The sequence below is a fragment of the Myotis myotis genome, unplaced genomic scaffold, assembly GCF_014108235.1.
Source record: "Myotis myotis isolate mMyoMyo1 unplaced genomic scaffold, mMyoMyo1.p scaffold_m19_p_16, whole genome shotgun sequence".
NCBI classification, from domain to species: Eukaryota; Metazoa; Chordata; class Mammalia; order Chiroptera; family Vespertilionidae; genus Myotis; species Myotis myotis.
This window is the reverse complement of record NW_023416320.1, coordinates 9,213,688-9,236,463: the sequence shown is the minus strand read 5'-3', so window position 1 is coordinate 9,236,463 and position 22,776 is coordinate 9,213,688. Positions and strand designations below refer to the sequence as shown.

General features: G+C 45.2%; 1 protein-coding gene across 1 annotated transcript in view; it reads right to left on the bottom strand.

The window, feature by feature from the left end:
* SDC2 (syndecan 2) overlaps window positions 1–22,019 on the bottom strand; it is a 94,562-nt gene extending 72,543 nt beyond the window's left edge. The window contains exon 1 of the mRNA XM_036337807.1: window positions 21,521–22,019. Coding sequence (XP_036193700.1) covers window positions 21,521–21,580 — 60 coding nt within the window. The 5' untranslated portion in view covers window positions 21,581–22,019. The remainder of the gene's footprint in view (window positions 1–21,520) is intronic.
* Between the last annotated feature and the right edge of the window lie 757 nt (window positions 22,020–22,776).

Genomic DNA, 22,776 nt, shown 5'->3' with positions numbered 1-22,776 from the left:
ATTTCTGAATTCCCACGAACCCCCGATTAAGACATTCTGAAAGAAGTTTCAGCTACTTACCTATAGTTAACTGCTCGCAAGGTAAGAAGATCCCTCTGACTACGTAGATCCAGAGACAGACGCACACAGTGTGACATCAAAACCCCTTGTTGCCGAAACCGGTTTGGCTTAGTGGATAGAGCGTCGGCCTACGGACTGAAGGGTCCCGGGTTCGATTCCGGTCAAGGGCATGTACCTGGGTTGCGGGCACATCCCCAGTGGGAGATGTGCAGGAGGCAGCTGATTGATGTTTCTCTCTCATCGATGTTTCTAACTTTCTATCTCTCTCCCTTCCTCTCTGTGAAAAATCAATAAAATATATTTAAAAAAAAAAAACACCCTTGTTTCCTTTTCCTGTGTCATGCGTTTCATCATTCAAAATTCAAATAACCAAGAAACCTTACAAACAGCAAATGAGTAGGCTCTTCATACCATTAAACTAAATATCTTAAGAGAAGTGGTCGCAATCAAGCCTATCATGTATTGTCTTCCAAGCCTCACCAGAATAAGCACTAAAATGAGAGAATTCATAGGACACATCTGTATTCTTTCAGTTATGCGTGCAGATGACAACAATAAAACATACCCCTTCATAAGGGTGCCCAGGCACACAGATCACAGAAGTTCAAGCTGATGGGGGAAGCATTACAGCCCAGCTCCTTCATTTCACAGCTGAAGAAACTCAGGCCCAGGAATCAGTGAACAGGGTGGAGGGAGTTCAGAGCTTATGAAGTCACTTAACCACATCCTTGCTGACAGGGCCAGGCCAAGTCCAAAATGCATTCCACTCTAAGACATTCAGTTACATATATCAGCGGTTCTCAACCTGTGGGTCGCGACCCCTTTGACAGTCCAACGACCCTTTCCCAGGGGTCGCCTAAGACCATTCTGCATATCAGATATTTACATGACGATTCATCACAGTAGCAACATGACAGTTATGAAGTTGCAACGAAAATGATTTTATGGTTGGGTCACAACATGAGGAACTGTGTTTAAAGGGCCAGAAGGTTGAGAACCACTGAGTTATACACTCCACTTCAGGAGGAAGAAAGAAAAGAATAAAAACTAACGGCAGCAACCACTCTGCCCCTACTCTTGGCTTCTCTGGTAAGTGGGCTCAATCAACTGGGGCTGGAGAGACCTCATGGTCAAGTCTCCTGATGGAGTTAATGTCTTAAATCCCTACTTTTTAATTTTCCCCATTTCCTAACCACCTAAATTCAAGCCAAAGGAACACACTGATCACAACCAAGTTTGCTTTAAAAGATCCCCTGTTCTGTGTGTGTGTGTAATTTACATACATAGCTATGTATAGCTATTACTGCATATAGATCATATAAATGGGATACAATTGAGAATCCAGAAATAAATCTTTATGTTTATGGTCAACTGATCTTCAACAGCGTGGCAAGACAATTCAATAGGGGGAGGAAACAATAGTCTTTTCAACAAAATGGGTTGGGACAACTAGATACCACACACACACACAAAAAGTTGTACACCCTACTCAACATATGCAAAACTTAATTCAAAATGGATTTTAAACCTAAATCTAATAAAAACATCAAACTCTTAGAACACATAGGAATAAAACTTTTTAACCTTCAGTTAGCAAATGGTTCCTTATGTGACACGAAAAGCAACAACAAAATTAAATAGGAATTGAGCCCTAACCGGTTTGGCTCAGTGGATAGAGAGCGTCAGCCTGCGGACTCAAGGGTCCCAGGTTTGATTCCGGTCAAGGGCATGTACCTTGGTTTCGAGCACAACCCCAGTAGGGAGTGTGCAGGAGGCAGCTGATTGATGTTTCTAACTCTCTATCCCTCTCCCTTCCTCTCTGTAAAAAATCAATAAAATATATTTATTTTTGTAAAAAAAATAGGAGTTCATAAAAATTAAAATCTTTTGTGCTTCCAAGGACACGATCATGAGAATTAGAAGATAACCCACAGAAGAGGGGGAGATATTTGCATACCATCGATCTGATGAGGGACGTGTAATCAAGAATCTATAAAGAACTCTCAAGTTGAGTAAGTCAAATGACCCAATTTTAAAATGGGCAAAGGATTTCAATGGACAGTTCTCCAAACAGGAACAAACAAATGGCTAATGGAACACAAGATGACATTCACATCATTAGTCATGAAGTAAATACAAAACCACAATGAGATAGAATGACTATCATCTAAAGGACAGACAATGACAAGTGTTAACAAGAATGTGGACAAAATGGAACCTTTCTGCACTGCTGGTGGGAATGTAAAATATTACAGCTACTTTGGAAACAGTTTGGCAGTTCCTCAAAATGTTGAACAGAGGTTACCACATGACCCGGCAAATCCATTCCTAGGTATATAGGCAAGAGAAAAGTATGTCCATACAAACATTTGTACAGAATGTTCAAAGTAGCATTATTCATAATAGCCAAAAAGGTGAAACAACCCAAATGTCCATCAGCTGATGAATGGGTAAACAAAATCTGGGATATTACCCAGTGAAATATTCTTCGGCAATAAGGAGAGATGCAGTGCTGATATATGCAGCATCACAGAGGAGCCTTTAAAACATTATGCTAAGTGGGGGGAAAAGGTCACAAAACATTTTCTGTGATTCTACTTGTATGAAATGTCCAGAATAGGCAAATCTATATACACAATCCATAAAGAGAGAAGGTGGATTAGTTACCACTAGGACTTGGTGGGGGATGGAATGAGAAGTGACTGCTAATGGGTAGAACACCTCTTTTGGGAATGATGATAATGTTCTAAAAGAACATGGTGGTGACTGTCGCACAACTGTGAAAATACTAGAAACCACTAAACTGTATACCTTAAATGAGTGACTTTTTGTGGGATATGAGTTATATCTCAAGGAAGCTGTTAAATATTATGTACACATGTGCATTAACTGCAATATCACAAAATAAATAACACTGTTTGACTACTGAATGGCCAAGTCAACTAATTTTTTTAATGAAGAAGTAATTTCCAGGTAATGCTAGGTATGCCAGTGGTTCCCAACCTTTTTTTTGGCCATGCCCCAACTAAGCATCTCTAAAATCCTGATGCCCCCCACTCCCCCACCCCCCGTGACATAGAATTCTTATTATTCAAAAAGTGAACTCCTATTCACGCGGAGGAAGCCTAAAAGGCCATTCATTTGGTCTAAAGAAGCTTCCAAAGAACATGGCATCCGTGAAAGAGAAAAATGGCAGAACGAAAGAACAGTTGAAGTACTGAGGAAGAAATCACTAAGAAATTATTTTTTAAAAATAATAATATGAAGTGATATGAAAAAATTGCAAATAAGGTTTCAAAACATATAATAGAGAACTGAAATGCATGCGTATGTCACAATATACATTTATATACTATATATGAGACCCCTAGAACCATAAGAAATACAAAAAAATTCACTGTTAGTAACTCTTTCTTGAATTGTCCCCCTTAAAAATCAAATTGTGCCCCTGTGGGGCGTGTGCCCCATGTTGGGAACCACTGAATCTAGACATTAACATGCAGTGGGTGGAACCAAGAATGTACATTTTTAACAAAACACACCCAAGATGACAGCATTTAGGCCGGAGATCCGTCATCCTGAGGCGAGACTCCGGGCAGCCCTGGGCTAATGAGCTGGACGTTGGTGGGTGTGGCATGATCCCAGTTGGGCGGTAATTTTCACTTGCCTCATAGTAACTCTTGCCCTCAATTTCATAGGCACTGGGGATATATTAAAATTAGAAAATGTGGATAGATCATGCTGAGTGAAATGTTAGCCTTGGGAAGAAGTGGTCCTCAACTCCTTGGCACTCCCAGGATACAGTGTTTGAGCTACTGGCAGCCTCATGATCTTTTCAGAGTGCATTCACTCGCCCAGTTCTTCACAGAACTTACAGATTCCAGGACAACAAAATGAGATCCCTGTGTGCAACATGCAGAGTCTAAAATGCGGGAGGGGGGGGGGGCGGGGAGAAGGGTCTGCTGAGAACTGTCAGCCACAGAACAAGGACAGCTGGCCTTCACACCAGTTATTTCCTGTCTCTGACAGGTGGACATTTCCCCCTCTGTGAGAACTTTACCTCCTACTCCAATCCTACTTCCCATTCTCAAAAGCAACCTCCAACCTCCTATCTGGCAGGAAGAAATCTGAGCTACCGCAGCTCCATTGAGGGGCATCTCAGAGGAAATGGTTAGTCATGAAAGATTACTGCGTTCAAGAGACAACTGTAACCAATTTACTTGGCTGACAAAGAGGAAGAGAGGAGAACAGAGCACAGTGTTAATATGTAGGCTGGAATTCTTAAAACTTTATTCCAAGGTAGTAGGTGGAAAGGAGGAAAAAAATGATTTTCTAAAAAAGAAAAAAAAAGTGCACAGCCATTAAAGAACTATATAGTATGTATGGCTGCAAATGGGGAAACCGAGGCACAAGAACTTGAGTGATTCACCACCAGAGGTCACAGCTGGTCGCCGGCAGAGAAAGGCCAGCCTATAAGAACACAAGTCTTGCTCTAACCGGTTTGGCTCAGTGGATAGAGCGTCGGCCTGCGGACTGAAGGGTCCCAGGTTGGATTCCAGTCAAGGGCATGTACCTTGGTTGCTGGCACATCCTCAGTACAGGAGGCAGCTGATCAATGCTTCTCTCTCATCGATGTTTCTAACTCTCTATCCCTCTCCCTTCCTCTCTATAAAAAATCAGTAAAATATGTTTTTTAAAAAAAGAACCCAAGTCTTCTGGCTACCTGTCCAGCATTCTCTTGCTTCTCCCGGATTAAAGAAGGAAACAAGAAGTGTTTGGACAAAAGGGAAGCGGTAGGGAAATGGTTCCTAACCTAGAGCCCTTCTGCCCATCGTTTGTCTCAGTGGTGTTTTTCACAATGAGCACTTGAGCCTCATAAAGAAAGCTCTGTGCTATGACCCGTGGGGTCATGGGTGCTCATGACCTGGCCTGACTGTCCTTGTCCAGACTAAGAAGAGCTACCTGGGAGGCTAAGACTATCTCCCCCCAAACGCTTGACAGGTTGGGACAGTGGCCCCTTCCCCCCAATTCTGTCTTGCAGAGCCCTCTGCTTCCCCACCTCCAACGACTCTTCCTTCCCCCTCAAGTTCTTCCCCTTCAAGGCTCCTGGCTGTGACTTGATTTTGCCTCCTCTCCCAATGGCTCACATCAGTCAAGCTGGCTTTTCTACCTGATTAGGTACCTGTTGGGGTCCCTTGAAGTTTGAGGCAATATCAAATTCCAGAATTCCAGTAGTTACATAAACCCCTACATTTGGCAAACAGAGGTCTTGCCATCAGTTTAACAGAAAGTTGGTCCAAGAATTTTGCTTCTTGAACCGACAGCTTCAACTAAAGGCAACAAAGGATGTGTAGTCTCAGCCAGACCAAGCTAATCAGGAAGGAAATAAAATACATGTTAAGTTGCTCAGCATTCAACTTCAAAATACTTATAAGAACGACAGACTCTTAAGGTTAGAAGGAAACTGTAAAGGTCGGCTAGTCTCCTAGCCAGCTAATGCTTGGAATCCCCTTTAAAGATCCCAAATAAATGGCCACCCAAACACAGGTGTGCTAACTTCCAGGCGCAGCCCTCACTACTTCAGAAGTGGTCTGTTCCATCTCTGATGCCTTTTAGAAAGGTTTTCCTTTTAGTCAATCAAAGTATGTCTCCTTGGAAGCTCCCACCCCTTTCATTCCTAATTCTCCAAAAGAATTTAAGATCCAGGAAGACAAAGGGTCAGGTATCCGTCATCACATAAAATCTTCCTGGTGCTTGTTAGATGATGATACTTTCCAGAAAATGTTTTTACTGGTATGATTGTTGATTTAAAGTCCCAATAAAATAAAAATGGATCCTCTTGTACATCTAAAATGCTAAAAGAAAGTGGTTTTCTACGAAATAAACTAAAAGGCTCTTCTGAATGAATACTAAACATATCTGCAAATAGTTTGTGGTATGGAATTTGTTTGAAACTTCTGGGTTTTCTGTCTCTATTTATACCTCAAAGCACAAAATAACAAGAGCAGCCTGGTAAAGAGTCACAAGAGTAGTTAATGCCCAAGGAGAGAGACAACAAACTCACAGATGCTCTTAGAATTTATTAAACCAACAATAATAGTGTTTGGGGTAAATCTTATTAACGAAATACACAGAGTTCTGGGCAAATGAAATTTTAATTCATTTGTATCAAATGTGCCTTCAATCCCCATTTTTATTAAAGGGGCAATAAGCACTCAGTTGAGGCTTGAAACTTGTATGTTATTCTGAATATTATGTATTAATTTGTCATTTAAGACTACTAGTTTCTTCTTTAAAAGCACTGCATAGTAGATGCTGCTTTTAGAACGCTCTGGTTGCATATAAGCATAAATCAACCATTTATGTCATTTCTTCTCAAGTCTGTGGAAAAGATATGCAGCCCTGGAAATCACCTCAAATCCTTTATGCAGTGGGCAAGGTATAAAAATATATACTAAGAGGAAACAAACCCTTGAGAAAGAGAGGGTCAACTTAAGTGCAATTCATCATTTTCTAACACTCATCATTGTCTACGGTACTAAAGGCCTCTATGTATAACAATCTTTAGCAGCTAAAAATGCAAACAATTTCATTTAGAATATTTCATTTTCTTTTTTTTCCTTGTTATTGAATTTATTGGGGTGATACTGGTTAACAAAATTACACATGTTTCAGGTGTGCAAGTCTACAACATCCCGTCTGCACATTGTATTTTGTGTTCACCACCCCAGGTCAAGTCTCCACCCATCACCATTTATTCCCCCAATGCCCTCCTCCACCTCCTTCCTTCACCCGCCCCAACACACACCACACTGTTGTCCATGTCAGTGAGGTTTTTCTCTTTTTTGCTCAATCCCTCCATCTCCCCTCGACAGCTATTAGCCTGCTATGGATGAATCTGTCTCTATTTTGTTAGTTCATTTTGTTCGTTCGATTCCACATATCAGTGGAATCCTATTGTACTATCTTTCTCTGACTGGCTTATTTCACTTAGCGCAATGATCACCAGGTCCATCCACACTGTCCCAAAAGGTAAGATTTCCTTCTTTTTTTTACAGCCGAGTAGTATTCCATTGTGTAAATGTACCACAGCTTTTTTTATCCACTCATCTACTGATGGGCATCTACTTGGGCTGCTTCCAAATCTTGTCTATTGTAAATAACGCTGCAATGAATAGTGGGGTGACTACATTCCTTTGAATTCATGTTTCGGGCTTAGGAAAAGCATTTACCAATCAGCCAAAGATAAACAAACTTGTGTTTTCCTTTCTTCATGTTTACCAACCATTAAATAAGATACCAAAGATACATTGCTACCGTCTCCTATGTTTATGAAACTCATCAAACAGTATACTGATACCCGGGCCCCACCGCCACGGGGGCTCTCATGTAATAGTGCCCGTGCCATCAGGGACGGGAACCACTCCGTAGTTCTCAGACTCCAGCACGCAATAGAATCACCTGGAGCGCTTTTAAAACTCCAATGCTCGGCCCCACCCCCAGAGTTTCTGATTTGGTTGGTCTGGAAGCCAATAAATCTACATTTCTAGCAAGTTCCTAGGCGATGCAGCTGCTGCTGACCTATCCACACTTGGAGAACCACTGACCTAATCGACCTCATTTCTATGGAGCACGAACACTTCCATCTGCCAACTGTATTATAGATACAGTGGGGCCTTGACTTACGAGTTTAATTCGTTCCGAGACCAACCTCGTTAAGGAGCTCGTTAACTCAAATTACTCTGTCAACTCAATGCAAAAAATCAGCGGAGAGACAGCTGGTATCTCAAACAACTCATTAGTTGGGACACTCCTAAGTCAAGGTCCCACAGTATCAATGCTCTGGAGCAGGCGCATTTAACCCTACTGCCGCCAAAATAATAAAGTCATGTTGAGTTTTATTCTAGATATGAGAGACTTACTGATTTTAAAAGCCCGTGAATCATAACAATGGCTCATTTTATCAGCTTGCTCAGAATAGCTTCTTCCAACTCTCCTGCAGGACAGATCTATGTTGAGTGGAAGTTTCTAAAGGGCCAGCATTTTAATGATGCTCTCTGGCAGCGCACTTCCCAAAGGCTTTGAGAACTCTAGAATTCTTAAATGAGGTGGGGTTTTTTCCCCTGAGTCCATTAAAGACATCCCCTTTTATTCAAGAGAGGGAAATTGTGTTTCAGAGTTGAGCGAGGGCAAACATGCTCCCAAATTAGATATCTGAACAAAGAAAGCTAGGAATAGATTAGGTAATGGGCGGCTGCTTTTTCACTGAAGCCAAGAACTAAAGACAACTCCGATGCCTTATTCACAGGACAGCCCTAAAGCGCTCTCTCTTCCTTACTTCAGCTGGAAACCGTACAGTTCATGGAATTAATTCAGCTCAAACCAGGCCCAAGGAGCTGAGCTGTAGCGCAGTTACAAGACGTCCATCATTAATCCGCATGTGCAGCGCCTATACGCGATCGGTACATTCGGAAACGTCCGAGGATACGTTTCCAATCAGTAAAACACACCATCTCTGCTCAAAGCATGAACTCCGGCAAATCTAATAAGCTGACCAAACATGGTTTTCTGCAACGAGGCCAGGAAGACAAGCATCCTTTGTTCCACTAAGGACCGTTTTCCTTCAGAAAGGGAAATGTTTCGGTATTTTTTAAAGACATCCTCAGATAAACCGAATGTACAAATTTACATAGAACCTCTTGTCTGAAGAGCTCTCAAATGTCTCATTTGTCAAATGAGCTCTCAAGTAATCTCAACATGGTTATCAGAGAAGTGGGAGGCAGCAGAAAAAGATGTTGAGGAGAAGCGTAGAAAAGGGAGAAGCTGGGAGGGAGCAAGCATTTCCGAATCCTGCCCCGTTTAGACCGGGACAGCAGCAGCTCGGTCCTATGAAGCCACTGCAGGCCATGGGGCTTCGTCACAGCAGTAAAGAACGTGGTTTGAGATGAAAATATCTTACCTCCTTGATTTCCCTCTAAGCCGGAAGAGACCGAGAAAGGCATCTGGGGCCGTGATGTTCAAACCTTCCAGAGGTCAGAATCATCAGGGAGCTTTTACAAACAGCCCGGCCCCAGCTCTGATTTGCGGTAATTGGTGCTGCGCGGGGCCCAGGCACAGACAGCGCTTAGAAGCGCCCCAGGTGAATTTCATGGGCAGAAAGGATTGAGAATCACTGACTGAGAACATGCCCTTCACTCTCCAGATGAGAGCTAAGAACTAGAGAGGTTTCAATGCCGCCTCTTTTCACCGAAACACAGCAGCCACATAGGAAGAAAAGGAAAAAGGAAATATTTCCGCCTCTCCTGCCAGTGGCACCATCATTCTCCTCAGTCTCAGGTTCAAAACCTTCCTTCTTTGATCAGCACATCTACTGAGTGCTGACTCCACACCCCCCGGGCCTCTCCCCAATGCTTGGCATGCAGTAGCTCATCCATCCTCACAGCCTCTCTATTGTGGCTGCTGAGACTGCTCCTTTCTACAGATGAGGAAACTGAGGCACAGAGAGACTGAGCAACCTGCCCAAAGTCGTACCAATACTGGCAGCGCTGGAATTGAAAGAGATTCCCATCCATTCTACTCCTTAGTTCTCCCGTTCCAGACTGAAGCTTGAGGAGAGGAGCCATTAAAACACTACGCTAACTGTTGTGAAGAAACCAGAATGCAGTGATCTATGGACCAACCAAAACAAATGAAGGGCTGAAGATTTCACTCTTTTTTTTATATATATATATATATATATTTTATTGATTTTTTACAGAGAGGAAGGGAGAGAGATAGAGAGTTAGAAACATCGATGAGAGAGAAACATCGATCAGCTGCCTCCTGCACATCTCCCACTGGGGATGTGCCTGCAACCCGGGTACATACCCTTGATTGGAATCGAACCTGGGACCTTTCAGTCCTCAGGCCGATGCTCTATCCACTGAGCCAAACCAGTTTCGGCTGAAGATTTCACTCTTTAGGGCGGCACCCATACACATATTAAAAGGTGGTTATACATTTAAACATTTTTACTGCTTTCTTGGAAGATGATGCTATCATGTCGGGATTCGGTAAAGCTAGAAAAACTGAAAATCCAACTTGTGCTGGGCCACATAGAATGCAGCCTCGTCAAGTAGTACAGCCTAGCCGGGTGACACAATTTGAGACAATGAATGGAAAGGGCCTACCATAGTTCTAAGTAGATCCGTGTAGTCATTTTTAATGTTACTGTCTTTGAATAAATTCATTTCTCCAAAATTCATCCCCAAAACTCAGTTTCTGATCAACTATGACTCAGATATATTTGTTATTATGCTTAGGTTTACAAAAGCAGTGTTCAGGGAAAATAAATGGTGGGAGAAAAGATGAACCTACATCCAGCATTACAATTGAGTGAAAAAGTGCTTTTTCCAAAACAATTGAGCCATTGGTGCCACAGATTCTCTTCTCCTGGAAAGCACTGTCACATTTTAAGTATAAAAATATACTGGCCTATGTGCTCAGTGGTTAGAGTGTGGGCCCACGAACCAAAGGGCCATGGGTTCAATTCCCAGTCAAGGGCACAGGTACTAGGCACAGGTCCAGGGGTGTGTGCCAGAGGCAACCAATCAATGTGAGACAACCAATGCACCTCTTTCACACTGATGTTTTTCCCTCCTCCTTCCCCTTCCTCCTCCATCCATCCCTTGACTCTCTCCAAAAAGTAATGGAAAATACATCCTCCGGTGAGGATTTTTAAAGGAATAAACATCCAAGAAATCCTCCTCTTCTTTCCTTAACCTACAATAGCAGCGATTTCCCTAATTAAATTCACATTTAATTCACAAAGATTTTGCTTCTAGTTTTGATCTTATCTCCAGGAAGATTTTATCTTCTTTTCCACCCACAAGTCTCCAGAATCTTCCACAAATCAAGTTCACTTCAGTCCCTGACCTCTCCATGTCATCCAACTCCTAATATTCTCATTCTCCTCCCCTAATTAGCCAAATGGTTTGCAGACAAATAAAGTAGTTAGTGGCGCATAATTCTTGCTGGAAATTGAGAATTATCTAATCATCACCTTAAATGATTCATTTTGCACAAAACACATTAACTATACTGATTCAGAGTATATATAACATATTGTGTATGCTCCACTTGGTATTTCATTTATTCGTCAAACATGTGCCCAGAGTAAGTTTATCTGGTGCCAGTCACTAATGTGGGGAATGGAAAAGAAGGAGCCAGAAGGGACTGTTACATGGTAAGAAAAAAATACTAATAAATCAGATGGCCTAGGCCCAATTTAAAACTCTTCCATTAACTATGTGATCTTGGACAAATTAATTAAACCTCTTCAGATATGTTTCCTTTTAAAAGTCAATTCCAGCTCTCTAACCCATCATTACATATTGAAAAACCAGAATCCAAAAGAATATAATGAGAATCAATCCAACACCGTTATACCTCTTTCACTCATCAGCTAAGAGTATTTGATCTTCACACATAATAGAAGTCTAGCTCTCACCTTTAAGAGCCCAGAGCTTCTAGAGTATGAAGAATTACACTGGTGAAATGTAAGGTTTCTTTTTCCCCCTGATATAAACATCACCAGATTACTCAGGTTCTAAAAAATTTCTTGCTCACTGTATCTTTTGTACGTGTTAACACTCAGAAAGTTTTTCCTTGGACGGCAGATGGAGAAAAAGAAAAATCAAGTGTCTTCAAGTCATCAATAGAATTCTAATTTTTCTCCAACACACTTTGCCACTTCAGGGAAGGTATGTTTGTGTTTTTCTGTCAAGCAGTGACTTCTCTTCTACAGGGAGTTCTTCTCCTTCTCAATTATAGTTCTTTGGCAGTTTTGATTGCTAGATATGTTTAACTAGACAAAAACGAACTGATGTATATTTTATATAATGTATATATTAACTATGGGCCCAACCCATCTTCAACTACCTAAATAATCAAAAGGTAGGTAACAGTTGCCTAAAGGTAGGTATCCTATATAATAAAAGGGTAATAAGCAAATCAACCGAATGACAGAACGACCCGTCGCTAGGACATGCACTGACCACCAGGGGGCAGACGCTCAACACAGGGCTGCCCCGGGTGGTCAGTGGGCCACTCAGCCACAAACCAGGCTGACAGCTGGCAAGCACAGTGGCAGTGACAGGAGCCTCTCCTGCCTCCATGGCAGCGCTAAGGCTGTCCAACTGACGGCTTAGGCCCACTCACCCCTGGGCCTAAGCCGTCAGTCCGACATCCCCCAAGGGCTCCAGGACTGCTAAAGGGCACAGGCCTGGCTGAGGGACCACCCCCCCCCCAAGTGCACAAATGTCATGCACCGGGCCTCTAGTCATGTCATAAATTCTTTTTAACTTACAAGACCAACAAAGAGTTTTGCCCTTGGTGTATAGTAATATGAGTTTACTATTAACTGACTGATTTAGCGAACATAAAACTTCATTTATTAATTAATCAAGACAAAAATATAATCAAATAACACCCTATATAATAAAAGCCCAATGACCGAATGGAGGAATGACCAAAATGACCGGTTGACCAGTCGCTATGGCGCACACTGACCACTAGGGGGCAGATGCTCAATGCAGGAGCCTGCCCCTGGTGGTCAGTGCCTCCCACAGTGGGAGCACCGCTCAGCTGACCAGGATGAGCGTTGCTCCCACAGTGGGAGCAGCTGCTCAGAGGGCGGGTCCACAGCTGCTCTACTGACCGAGATGAGTGGCACTCCCGCAGTGGGCCGATCCCCGCAGGCCACGCCCCCCCACCAGTACATGAATCCCATGCACCAGGCCTTTAGTTATCAAACAAAATGCTACTTTTACCTAAATGAGTTCAGAAGTGGAACATAAAGATAATATTTTAATTCATTAGTAAACTTAACAGATAAATCAGTGCTTACAACATAAGATTTCAATTTGACCTTCTTTCAGAATTTTACAATTATAATCTCAAGTATTACATTATACTATCAAGTCTTAACTAAATTTCCAACTTGTATACAAGTCGATTTTGAGCTATAGCTGAATGTAAGTTAGCTCCCTTAAGCTGTGAATAATTGCATTGCTTTTCTGATGTTGAAATATGGATGATGGGGAAAGAAAGAGGATAGTTCAGCATCGCACTTTTGCCTGGTAAAAAATAAATTAGTCATAAATTTGTGAAAATACATGTCCTTTAGTGTCAAGGGTCAGAATGCAAGTGAAAAACAAGAACATGTGCATGCATATATAAAAATATTCCATAATCACAAAACTTAAAGCTAGAAAAAAAGAGAAACAAATGCATTTAAAAAACCTATTATGGGCCAGGTTTGTGTTAGAAGTTCTTAATCATTACTGAGGCTAATCTCCAAAATATCCAAGAATCAAATTATTATAATCCATTTAAAACTGAAAAAAAGAAACAAGCTCAGAGATTATAAGAAACTTCCCCATAGTCTCATGGTTTTTAGGGGGTAGTACCACCAGAAACAGAACCCCAATATACCTGATTTCCAAACCTTCAAAATTACCTTCTGCATTATCTTAATTTGGGAGAACACAATTGAACCTTGGCAATGCTAGACCTACAGCTTCACATGAATTAAAATCTATATATGTTATGATCCATACTTTATTGCACATCACACACCTGTTACCCATGTAACTAGAGATGGTTGCCTAGCAACTCAGTAAACAATGGCCTTCTGGTTCCTAAACATGTCAAGTGAATTGAACTATCAGCACAGATGTACTCACCCTAATATAGTAAACCTTCAGTTAACCAGAAATTAGAGACCCTTACATTAACATCTTCATGCTTTGCTGCATCTGTTGAGATGATCAGAGTGTTGCCTCTCTTAAACTTAATAACTGCATTGCTTTTCTGATGTTGAAGCAATCCTTGAAAAACCCTACTTGGACTCATCATTATTCTCTTAATAAGCTGCTGTATTCAGTTTCATGAATATTCTATTTAAAATCCTGGCATCTATGATCACAAGTGAAACTGGCCAGCAGATTTGTTTTCTTGTGCTCTCCTTGTCTGGTTTAATGCTAACCTCATAAAATGAAAAAGAATAGCCTTCTGTCATTCTCTAAACTCTTGGACAACAATTACTATCTGTTCTGAAGGATCGGCAGGACTTACTTGTAAAACCGTCTAGGTCTGGTGCCATTTTTCTAATTGAAAAAAATGTTTTGAGATAATTGTCGGTTCACATAAAGTTGTAAGAAATATGCAGAGAGAGCTCTTGTACCCTTTACCCAGTTTCCACCAGTGGTAACATGTCTCAAAACTACAGTAAATCTGTCACAAGAATATTGACACCGATACAGTCCACCAGTCTTATTCAGATTTCCCTAGGTTATACTCATTTGTTTGTGTGTATGTGTGCGTGTATTTACTGCGATGCAATTTTATCACATGCTCAGGTCTGTGTATACACATGTGTATACACAATTTATTTAATATAACCAAAGTTTTATTTTACATAGTTTTATACCCAATTTTTTCTCCACTGCAGTTTCCAAATTATAAACACTCTTCAAATACATTTTTAATGGCTATATCATATTATAGTATAAATTACAATCTTTTATTTAACCATTCCTTTGTTGTACCCTTAGGTTGCTTCCAGTTTTTAACTATTTATAAGTAAGGCTTCAATAAATACATTTACTCGGTTATGATTATTTCCTTTGGATAGATTTGTAGAGGTAACATTACTAGGAAATATGGGCCTTTCACATCTTAACACTTACAGATTCATCCAGTCCCCGTAAGGAATCTTTCATGGGCCAGAAATAATTAATGGCATATTCTCTCACATTGCCCACCTTCAGAGAAAAGCTGAGTACAAGCATATAGATCCCCAATATCTCAACAGAGAACTGAGCCACCCCAAGTCAGGGAAGGAAGCCCCAGTAAGAAAAGGCAGGCCGTCCTCTGGGCGGGAGCTTATCAGATGAGCCCATTTCCTGTGCCAATCCCCCACTCTTCAGGGAATCAGAAAACAAGAAATGAGAGGAACAGTTACAAACAGGTAACTCAGGGCATGACTACGCCACTGTGTTAAAAGCTCCTGCCTGTTTTGTCTCACATAATCCTAAACACCTCTTCACAATTCTGCTTCAACAGTATTCTTTCCTGCTCACAGGCAGTCACCCCTGTAGCCTTGTTGCTAAAGTTCATGCTGCCCTAGAAACAGACTTGTCAGAACCCAATGAAGATTTTTTTAATAGTAAGATCCAAAGCTCAAATTGCTAAAAGGAGGAATTTCATGCATGTCTACCCTTTAAAAAAAATGTACTTCCTTTCTAGGTCCGCAGCTTCCCAACACGCCGTCGCCACCCTTTCCCCCTCATTCTAGATCAGCGGTCGCCGACCGGTGGTCCACAGACCGTGGTGGTCCGTGAGGTCCGAAAGGTTGGCGGCCACTGTTCTAGATGACCTGCAGCACTCCGGCACGCGATGCACCCTGAACTCTCTCTCCTTCCTACTCGCTGGACTCTCAACCCAGCCCCAGAAAACAGGAAGAAGCGCGAATGGACACTGATGATGTACGGGACTTGGCATCGAAGGCTTGTTTATTCTTTAGGCCAACACTGCAATGTACATGAAACTGAGGTCTGGAGAATCAAAACGGTCAGACTAGCCCAGGTCCGCCCTGGGTGCTGGACTCAGCTGCCCACAGACCACACTGTCCAGAGCAGCCAGAGGGAAGCAAGCTCCAGTGGGACCAACCAACCCCGCCTGCCCTGGCCGCAGGCGCCTGACTTAAAGTGCTCATCAGCAGACGAATGGATTAGAAAACTGTGGTACATCTACACGATGGAATACTACGCTGCTGTAAAAAAGAAGGAACTCTTACCATTTGCAACGGCATGGATGGAACTGGAGAGCATTATGCTAAGTGAAATAAGCCAGTCAATGAAAGAAAATACCACAGGATTTCACTCATTTATGGATAATAAAGACCATTATAAACTGATGAACAAAAATAGATACAGAGGCAGAGAAACATCGAACAGACTGTCAAATCACAGCGGGAAGGCCGGGGAGGGTTGTGGGGGGTGGTGGTAAGAGATCAACCGAAGGACGTGTATGCATGCATATAAGCATAACCAATGGACACAAGACACTGGGGGGTAGGGGAGGCTAGGGGACTGTCAAGGGCGGGGGGAAAAAAAGGAGACATATGTTATACTCTTTGTAATACTTTAAGCAATAAAGCAAAATTTAAAAAAATAAAATAAATAAAAATAAAACAGCAGCATCCACAGGTGTTCGCGGCTGGGGCCAAAGATGTGGAAACGGGGCCTCCCCTCCAGTGGCACTAACCCCTCTAGGACATCAGAGGTCTCAGAGCCTCGGGAACATCTTATGCGGCTCCCTGGTTTCATAGTCAAGAAAGCAGATGCTGAGAAAGAAAACGAAGAAAGAAAAAAAAACACTTAGTCCCTCTGTGCCTTAAGCACCAATCCCATGCTTCCTCCGCCTCTGCTCACAGCAGCCGTGTCACTGAGGCATTCTCAGGCACAATTTATACACACGCGTGTGTGGTTTCTAAGTGGCTCAGAGTTTAGTGACAAAGCTGAAGAAGTGGCCAGGTACCAGCATCGGAACCCAGGCTTGTCCACCTCCCATGCCCAACCCCTTTGCGCTCTACCCTCGTCCCCTGGGTCACTGAGCTACTTAACTGCTGGAAGCCCTGGGATCAAAACAAAATAGCTTGGAATCAGGGGTAAAATGTGCAACCCAGAGCTGTGGTTCCCACATGTGGCTGACGCGTTAGACTCATCTGAGATGCTTCATAAAAACACAGACGGCTGCCTCCTTCCAGGTTTCTGATGGTGTTGGTCTGAGAGGAGGCCTGAAATCGGGATTTTTACATACTTTCCCCGTGATTCTGGCCATCGGTCTGCCTATTGACAGAAAGATGAAAACAAGGGCCGGATCATTCAAGTTAAGCTGTTTGGAACTTGGATTTGAAGCAACAGTGTGTAAAAGGAGAAACAGTGAAGAGGGCGTGTCCCGGGAGCACTTAGGACAGTGAGGCTGGTAGGCCAAGGCCCAGAAACATGACCGAGGGTGATCAAGGGGGTGGAAGTCAGAAGCAGCGTCTTATGGAGCATCTTCTAACCCTGGCAGAGATCTTTAGACCCCACACCACGACAACAAGGAAACACAGAGTTTATGGGGCGTGGGTAATACGATCAAAGTGATACAGAATAAATCAAACAGCAGATGAGCATCTGGGCCAGAAAGGGCAACTACAAAGCTGTTGACATGGAGGCAGGAGCTGGTAAGGCCCCAAGAGAGGAAAAACTGAAAGGGAAAACTGTCCGGAGCACTAAAATGAGAACTCCCAAAAGACAGAGGGGTTCGCCTGGTTTGCTCACTGCTTTATCCTGAGCGCCTAGTGGGGGCTGAATCAGTATCTGTGGCATAAACAACGTGCAGGTGGACTCAGAGGCCAACCGGCCGTGTAAGTCAACAAAGATAAATGAGTCAGGGACACCTTCAAGATTCAAATCCAAAAGACTACAATTAAAGAGACGGCTCAGGCACAGACGACAAGAGTAGCTTGTTTTCAGCACAGGCCCTTCTTCATGATTTCTTGCTTTTATTTAGTAAAATAAAAAATGTCCTGCTTTTATTTAGTAAACTTTATGTTGGCTTCTGGTCCAGGAAAGAATTCGGTGATTTTGAGACGTTACAATGTCCTGTCGCCAGTGGCACGGATGGCAAGTCTTCTGTGTTGGGGAAGAAGAAAACGATGGGTGACATCTTGCAGTTTGATTTTAGGAAATGGAGGAGGGCCACTCTCATGAGAATCTAAACTCAGATGACAATCCTCACGTGACCTATTGGATCACTGCCAGCTGGCATGCCAACAGCACAGTGGCTTGACCAAATTCCCTATAAGCCTGAGAAAGGTGGCCCAGCTCTATGTGGCTGGGTCTGCCTCAGGGGCCTTGCCAACCTCAGGAGACCCAGGCCACCTAGAACTGGCCAGTCAGGTCTCTGGGGGATTCTGAAGACTTGAGAACTAGTCCCACCTTGAAAAAAAAATCTAGATGATTCTTTGAAATCCTTTCCAAACTAATGGTTATTCAAGGCACTATTTGAGTAATCACGGTACACAGTCTTTCGAAAGGTGAGCCCCATCAAAACTAGGTGTCCCTGCCTTGGCTGGTTTGGCTCAGTGGATAGAGCATCGGCCTGTGGACTGAAGGGTCCCAGGTTCGATTCTGGTCAAGGGCATGTATCTTGGTTGCCAGCTCGATCCCCAGTAGGGGGCGTGCAGGAGGCAGCCGATCAATGATTCTCATCATTGATGTTTCTATCCCTCTCTCCCTGTCCTTTCCTTTCTGAAACCAATAAAAATATATTAAAACACACACACACACACACACACACACACACACACACACACACACACAAACTAGATGTCCCAGGTTCCAGAAGTAAGGGTTGGAGGGCATACTCAAATTCCTCCTAGCATCTTCTGCAAGCCTGATCTTACAAGATCTTTCCTTCTTAAATGACATCTACCTACGGCTAATATCCACCTCCCAGAGAAAGGGCCCTTGTTTCTATAAAATTCCCTAGCAAAAGTAATTTGTTTCATTACTCCAACAGCCAAGGCACATATTTTTAAAGCACCGCAAAAGGTTATATTGTTCCAATTTTATTCTCCCTTCTAATGCAACTTTCCCAAAGCCTGCCTTTCATAACACACAGAGAGGTAATGCATGGGTCTGAATGACTTGACAGTTTCTTTTCATTTACACACACCTAAGTATGTGTATAAAAATCCCACTAGTTCAAAACACTTCCTTTTTTAAAAACATATTTCCAGTTCAAATTATGCATTTATAACAGACTGCAATATATTACTTCGAAAGCTAAACAGTCATGTAAAAAAAAAAAAATGAACAGAGAAACAGCAACATATCACTACCGCCACGCTCAGTCAGCCCTTCCCCTCGCAAGGCGTTCCGTTCCGCAGTGAGTCTTAACCTGCCAGTGGCAAGTACAAACGCATCAGCACCAATAGGCTGTCCCTGCTGTCCCGTGTCCATAAGGGCCACCAGTTCCTTTTCACAGACAGCTTTGAGCCTTGGTTTCTGAGAACCTTTTTTTCTTTCTTTCTTTTTTTTTTTTTTACCCTTGGGCTTAGTTGAAACTAAAGAATTCACTAACTGCAGACATTTTCCCTTTCTTCCTTTCAGAGACAGGTTTTAAGCTCAGATCACGATGTCTAACTCCCAGGAGACAGCAGTTTTCCAAGAGAAATGGGAAGTGCTGGAAATAATGTGCTATAGAAAGGCTGAATGTTTAAAAATTAAATCTTTCAACGTCGCATGCATTTATGCCGATGGACATGAAACAAACAGACTGAAAAGTGATGTAAGTGGACTATGTGGAAACAGCTTCCATCGAAAACTGGTTCACTGCCTAACAAACACTCTGCTACAGTCTCCAAGTTCACATTTTAAAAATATCTAAGCACGCTTTTGGGCGATATTCCAGTGGCTGCCAACAGTATCTACCACAGCAGCTCACTCAGAAAGCACACAGTTCTGGTTGGAAAGTAGAACCCCAAAATTGAGTTTGGGGGAGAGGTGCCACTGGGGAGGACAGTAGTGCACCTAAGTATGTGTATGTGCAAACAGCTGCACTACTGTCGAATTTATGCTAAAACCCAGAGAGGCAGAAGATAGAGACATTCTTTTCCTAGAATCCCCAAATAGTAACATTCCCTGTAAACCCAGGGGGAAAATAAATAAATAAATAAGGACCTCCTCAAGCTTGCACGGCTTTTAGGCAGGCTTCTCTTGCAAACCTTTAAATGGAGTTCTCCCTTTGCCCTCTTTTGCAACCAGATGAACACTAATGTTTTTCTGAAATAAACAGAGAATCTCTCCTTTTTTGTGCACAACAAGCCAAAGTTCATCGCTGGCTGGGAGACTACCAATCCCAGTGGATTAAAGCTCGTTTGCCAAAGAGAAATAATACTGATAAGGCTCGGAGTTCTATTTGGGTTCTCGCACCTGAACACTCACCTACTCCGTCAGTGCACCATTCTGCCTGCTCTCCCATCTCCTGGAGCCTTTGGGGACCAGCTAGCCCACACAGGCTCCCGCACTGAGGAAAAATGCCCATCTGCTGCTCAGCGCCAAAGAGGTTTCCCAATCCTCAATTGCCTCAACTCCAAAAAGGGAGAAAGGGGAAGCAACACCCCAAAGGGGAGGGGGGAAACGGCACCACCCCTAAAGCTGGCATTACTCATTAGAAGAGACACCTCCGTTCACTAGAAACCGGCACAGCATTCGCTGGCAAAGGGAAGGGACGCGGGGAACTAGGAGGCACAGAAACAGCTGGACTCCTTAACCGAGACCCCAGAGGGCGCTGACGCTGCAAACGTAATCGGGGTGCAGCTCGAGGCGCCCAGGTCGGGGCCGCCACGCACCAGGTAAAGCCCAGGAGACAGTTCCCATTAGAGGGCGCTCGTAGGGCGACGTAGGGAAACAAGCTCCAGCCGCCGAAACCCACCCAAAGCAGAAACCAAGTGCCCGCTGCCTGCGGGGCTGGAGAAGAGGCGTCCCGGCCCCGGGTGCACCCCCGCCAGGGCCCGCGATGGCGAGCGCGGCGGGATGGAAGCCTCGGCCCGGGCCGCCTGGAGACCCGAGGCCGACGGTGTCACTCGCATCCCACGCGGCACTCCGGTGCCGTCCATGTTAACATGTCCTCCCGTCCCCGAGCGCGGGCGGGCCGCCTCGGTTCTTCAAGGAGGAGGGGGTCGCCGCAGGACCGGATCGCGGCGGCCCGCGCCCCGGCATTTCCCTGCCGTTTGGCGAACCCCCCGCAGGAAGGCAGACTGCGCCTCCGCGGGCAGCATTTCCACGTCGCGTTGGCCCCCTCGCCCCAGCCACGGAGATCAGACAAAAGAACTTTTGCAAACTTTCCTCTCCCAACACACGCGGCTCGCTTCCATCACGGCCCTCTCTCCTCATTACTTGCATTCAACCGAGTGGGAAAGCCGGCGTGGGAGATGGTGTGCAGAGGGGGGGACCTCAAACTTTCTCCGTAGCCCCTCAGTCGTGAGGAGCGCGAGGAGGGGGCCGGTTCCCTTACGTCTCCCACCCTTTCCCCTGGGTCCTTCCCGGGGGGCACAGCAAGGCCCTCTGAAGGCGAAGTTGGTGGTGACTTCAGGGGCCTCTGCGGTTGGACCAAACGGCGATTCTCGCGCCCTCATCCCCGGGGACCGCGGGGCAACCCCAGCGCGCGGCGCCTCTGCTCTGCGGGGAGGGAATGAGGGGTGGGGAGCGGACGCCCCGGGGGCCGAGCGCCGATCGGGGGGTGGGGGGTGTGGAGGTGAGAACCCCCAGGGGGCACTGCCCGGTCCCCGCGGGCGCTGCGGACTCCCTCCCCCCCACCTCCAGCACCCCGAAACGGCGCGCGCGACCCCGCCGGGCCCACTCACCGACTCCGCCGACACGCAGGCCACGAAGCCCAAGGTGAGCAGGATCCAAGCGCGCCGCATATTCCCCGAGGACCGGCTGGGAGCCGCCGCTGGCAACCCGAGCGCCACGAAGCCTCTTGGCCAGCACCGGGGCGCAGCCCGCGAACAGGGATCCGAGCAAAGCAGCTGCAGCGACCGCCGCTCGGGCTCGGGGGTCCGGCTCCGGCTCCGGCTCGGGGCGCTCTCCGCCTCCTCCGGCGTCCGCCCCCCAGTCCTCCGCTGCGCCCGGGGACGCGCCGCCTTCTCACTTGTTGGTTTCTGCGCTCCCGGCCAGCGAGCTGGGCTCTGGGGAGGCTGCTCTCCGGAGCGCTTCTCGCTCTGCGGTTATTTCACTCCCCCGCGGGCTCCTTCCCCGCGTCGCGGCTCCGCTCCTTTTCCGGAGGAATCAATTCGGAAGGGCTTGGAATGGAGCTGCAGCTGAAGTTTGGGGGCAGCGCGGCGGGGGTGTGCTCCGCGCGGCTGGAGCTCCCCGCGTATCTGGAGGGGAGCGTGGCGGAGCGCGGAGAGTGGCTCGCCGGCTGCGCCCCTCCTCCACGCGCGCCGCCTCCCTCCGGGGTCCTCCTCCTCCCGGCCTCCGCTCCCTCCTTCCCTCCCGCCCTCCTCCCTCCTCCCCGAGCTGGCTGCTCCGGGCTCTCCCGGCGTCTGGGGGAGCGGAGGCGGCAGTGTGACTCCCAGCTAAACCCCGGAGAAATTCCTACGGGATTACGCCCCGATTGGCAGCCCCGAGGACCGGTGGGCGGCTCGGCGCTTCGGCTCCCCGGGTCGGCTCACCCGCGATCTGTACTCCAGTGGCTCCTTCATTTTCTCCTCCCTTTTCCTCTTCTCTCCCCGCTTTTCCTCTCTCCATCCCCACGCTTTTTTGCTCGGTGCTTCTCTATTTCGTGTTCTCTTCACTGTCTTTTTTCTGGAGAAAGATCGATGAGGCAACGAGAGCCATAGTTGTTAGCCTGCGAGAATTAGACCATAGAACAGAACTGCTTTGAGAGTTGGAAAAACACACATAGTTCACAGATGCCTTCAAGCAGTGGGAAGTGTTCGTAAATCTCCAAGTCATGGAAACTGTATTTTAAAAGAGAAGACAATACAGGTAACGTGTATTAAGAGAATTCCTCCCCCCAGTCCCCCACCGCCCCCCCCCATAAAAAAGAGAAGTAGAGGAAGACTCCGATAAACCCAAAATACAGCACTTTCAAAGCTCATAATTTCATTAAGAGCTT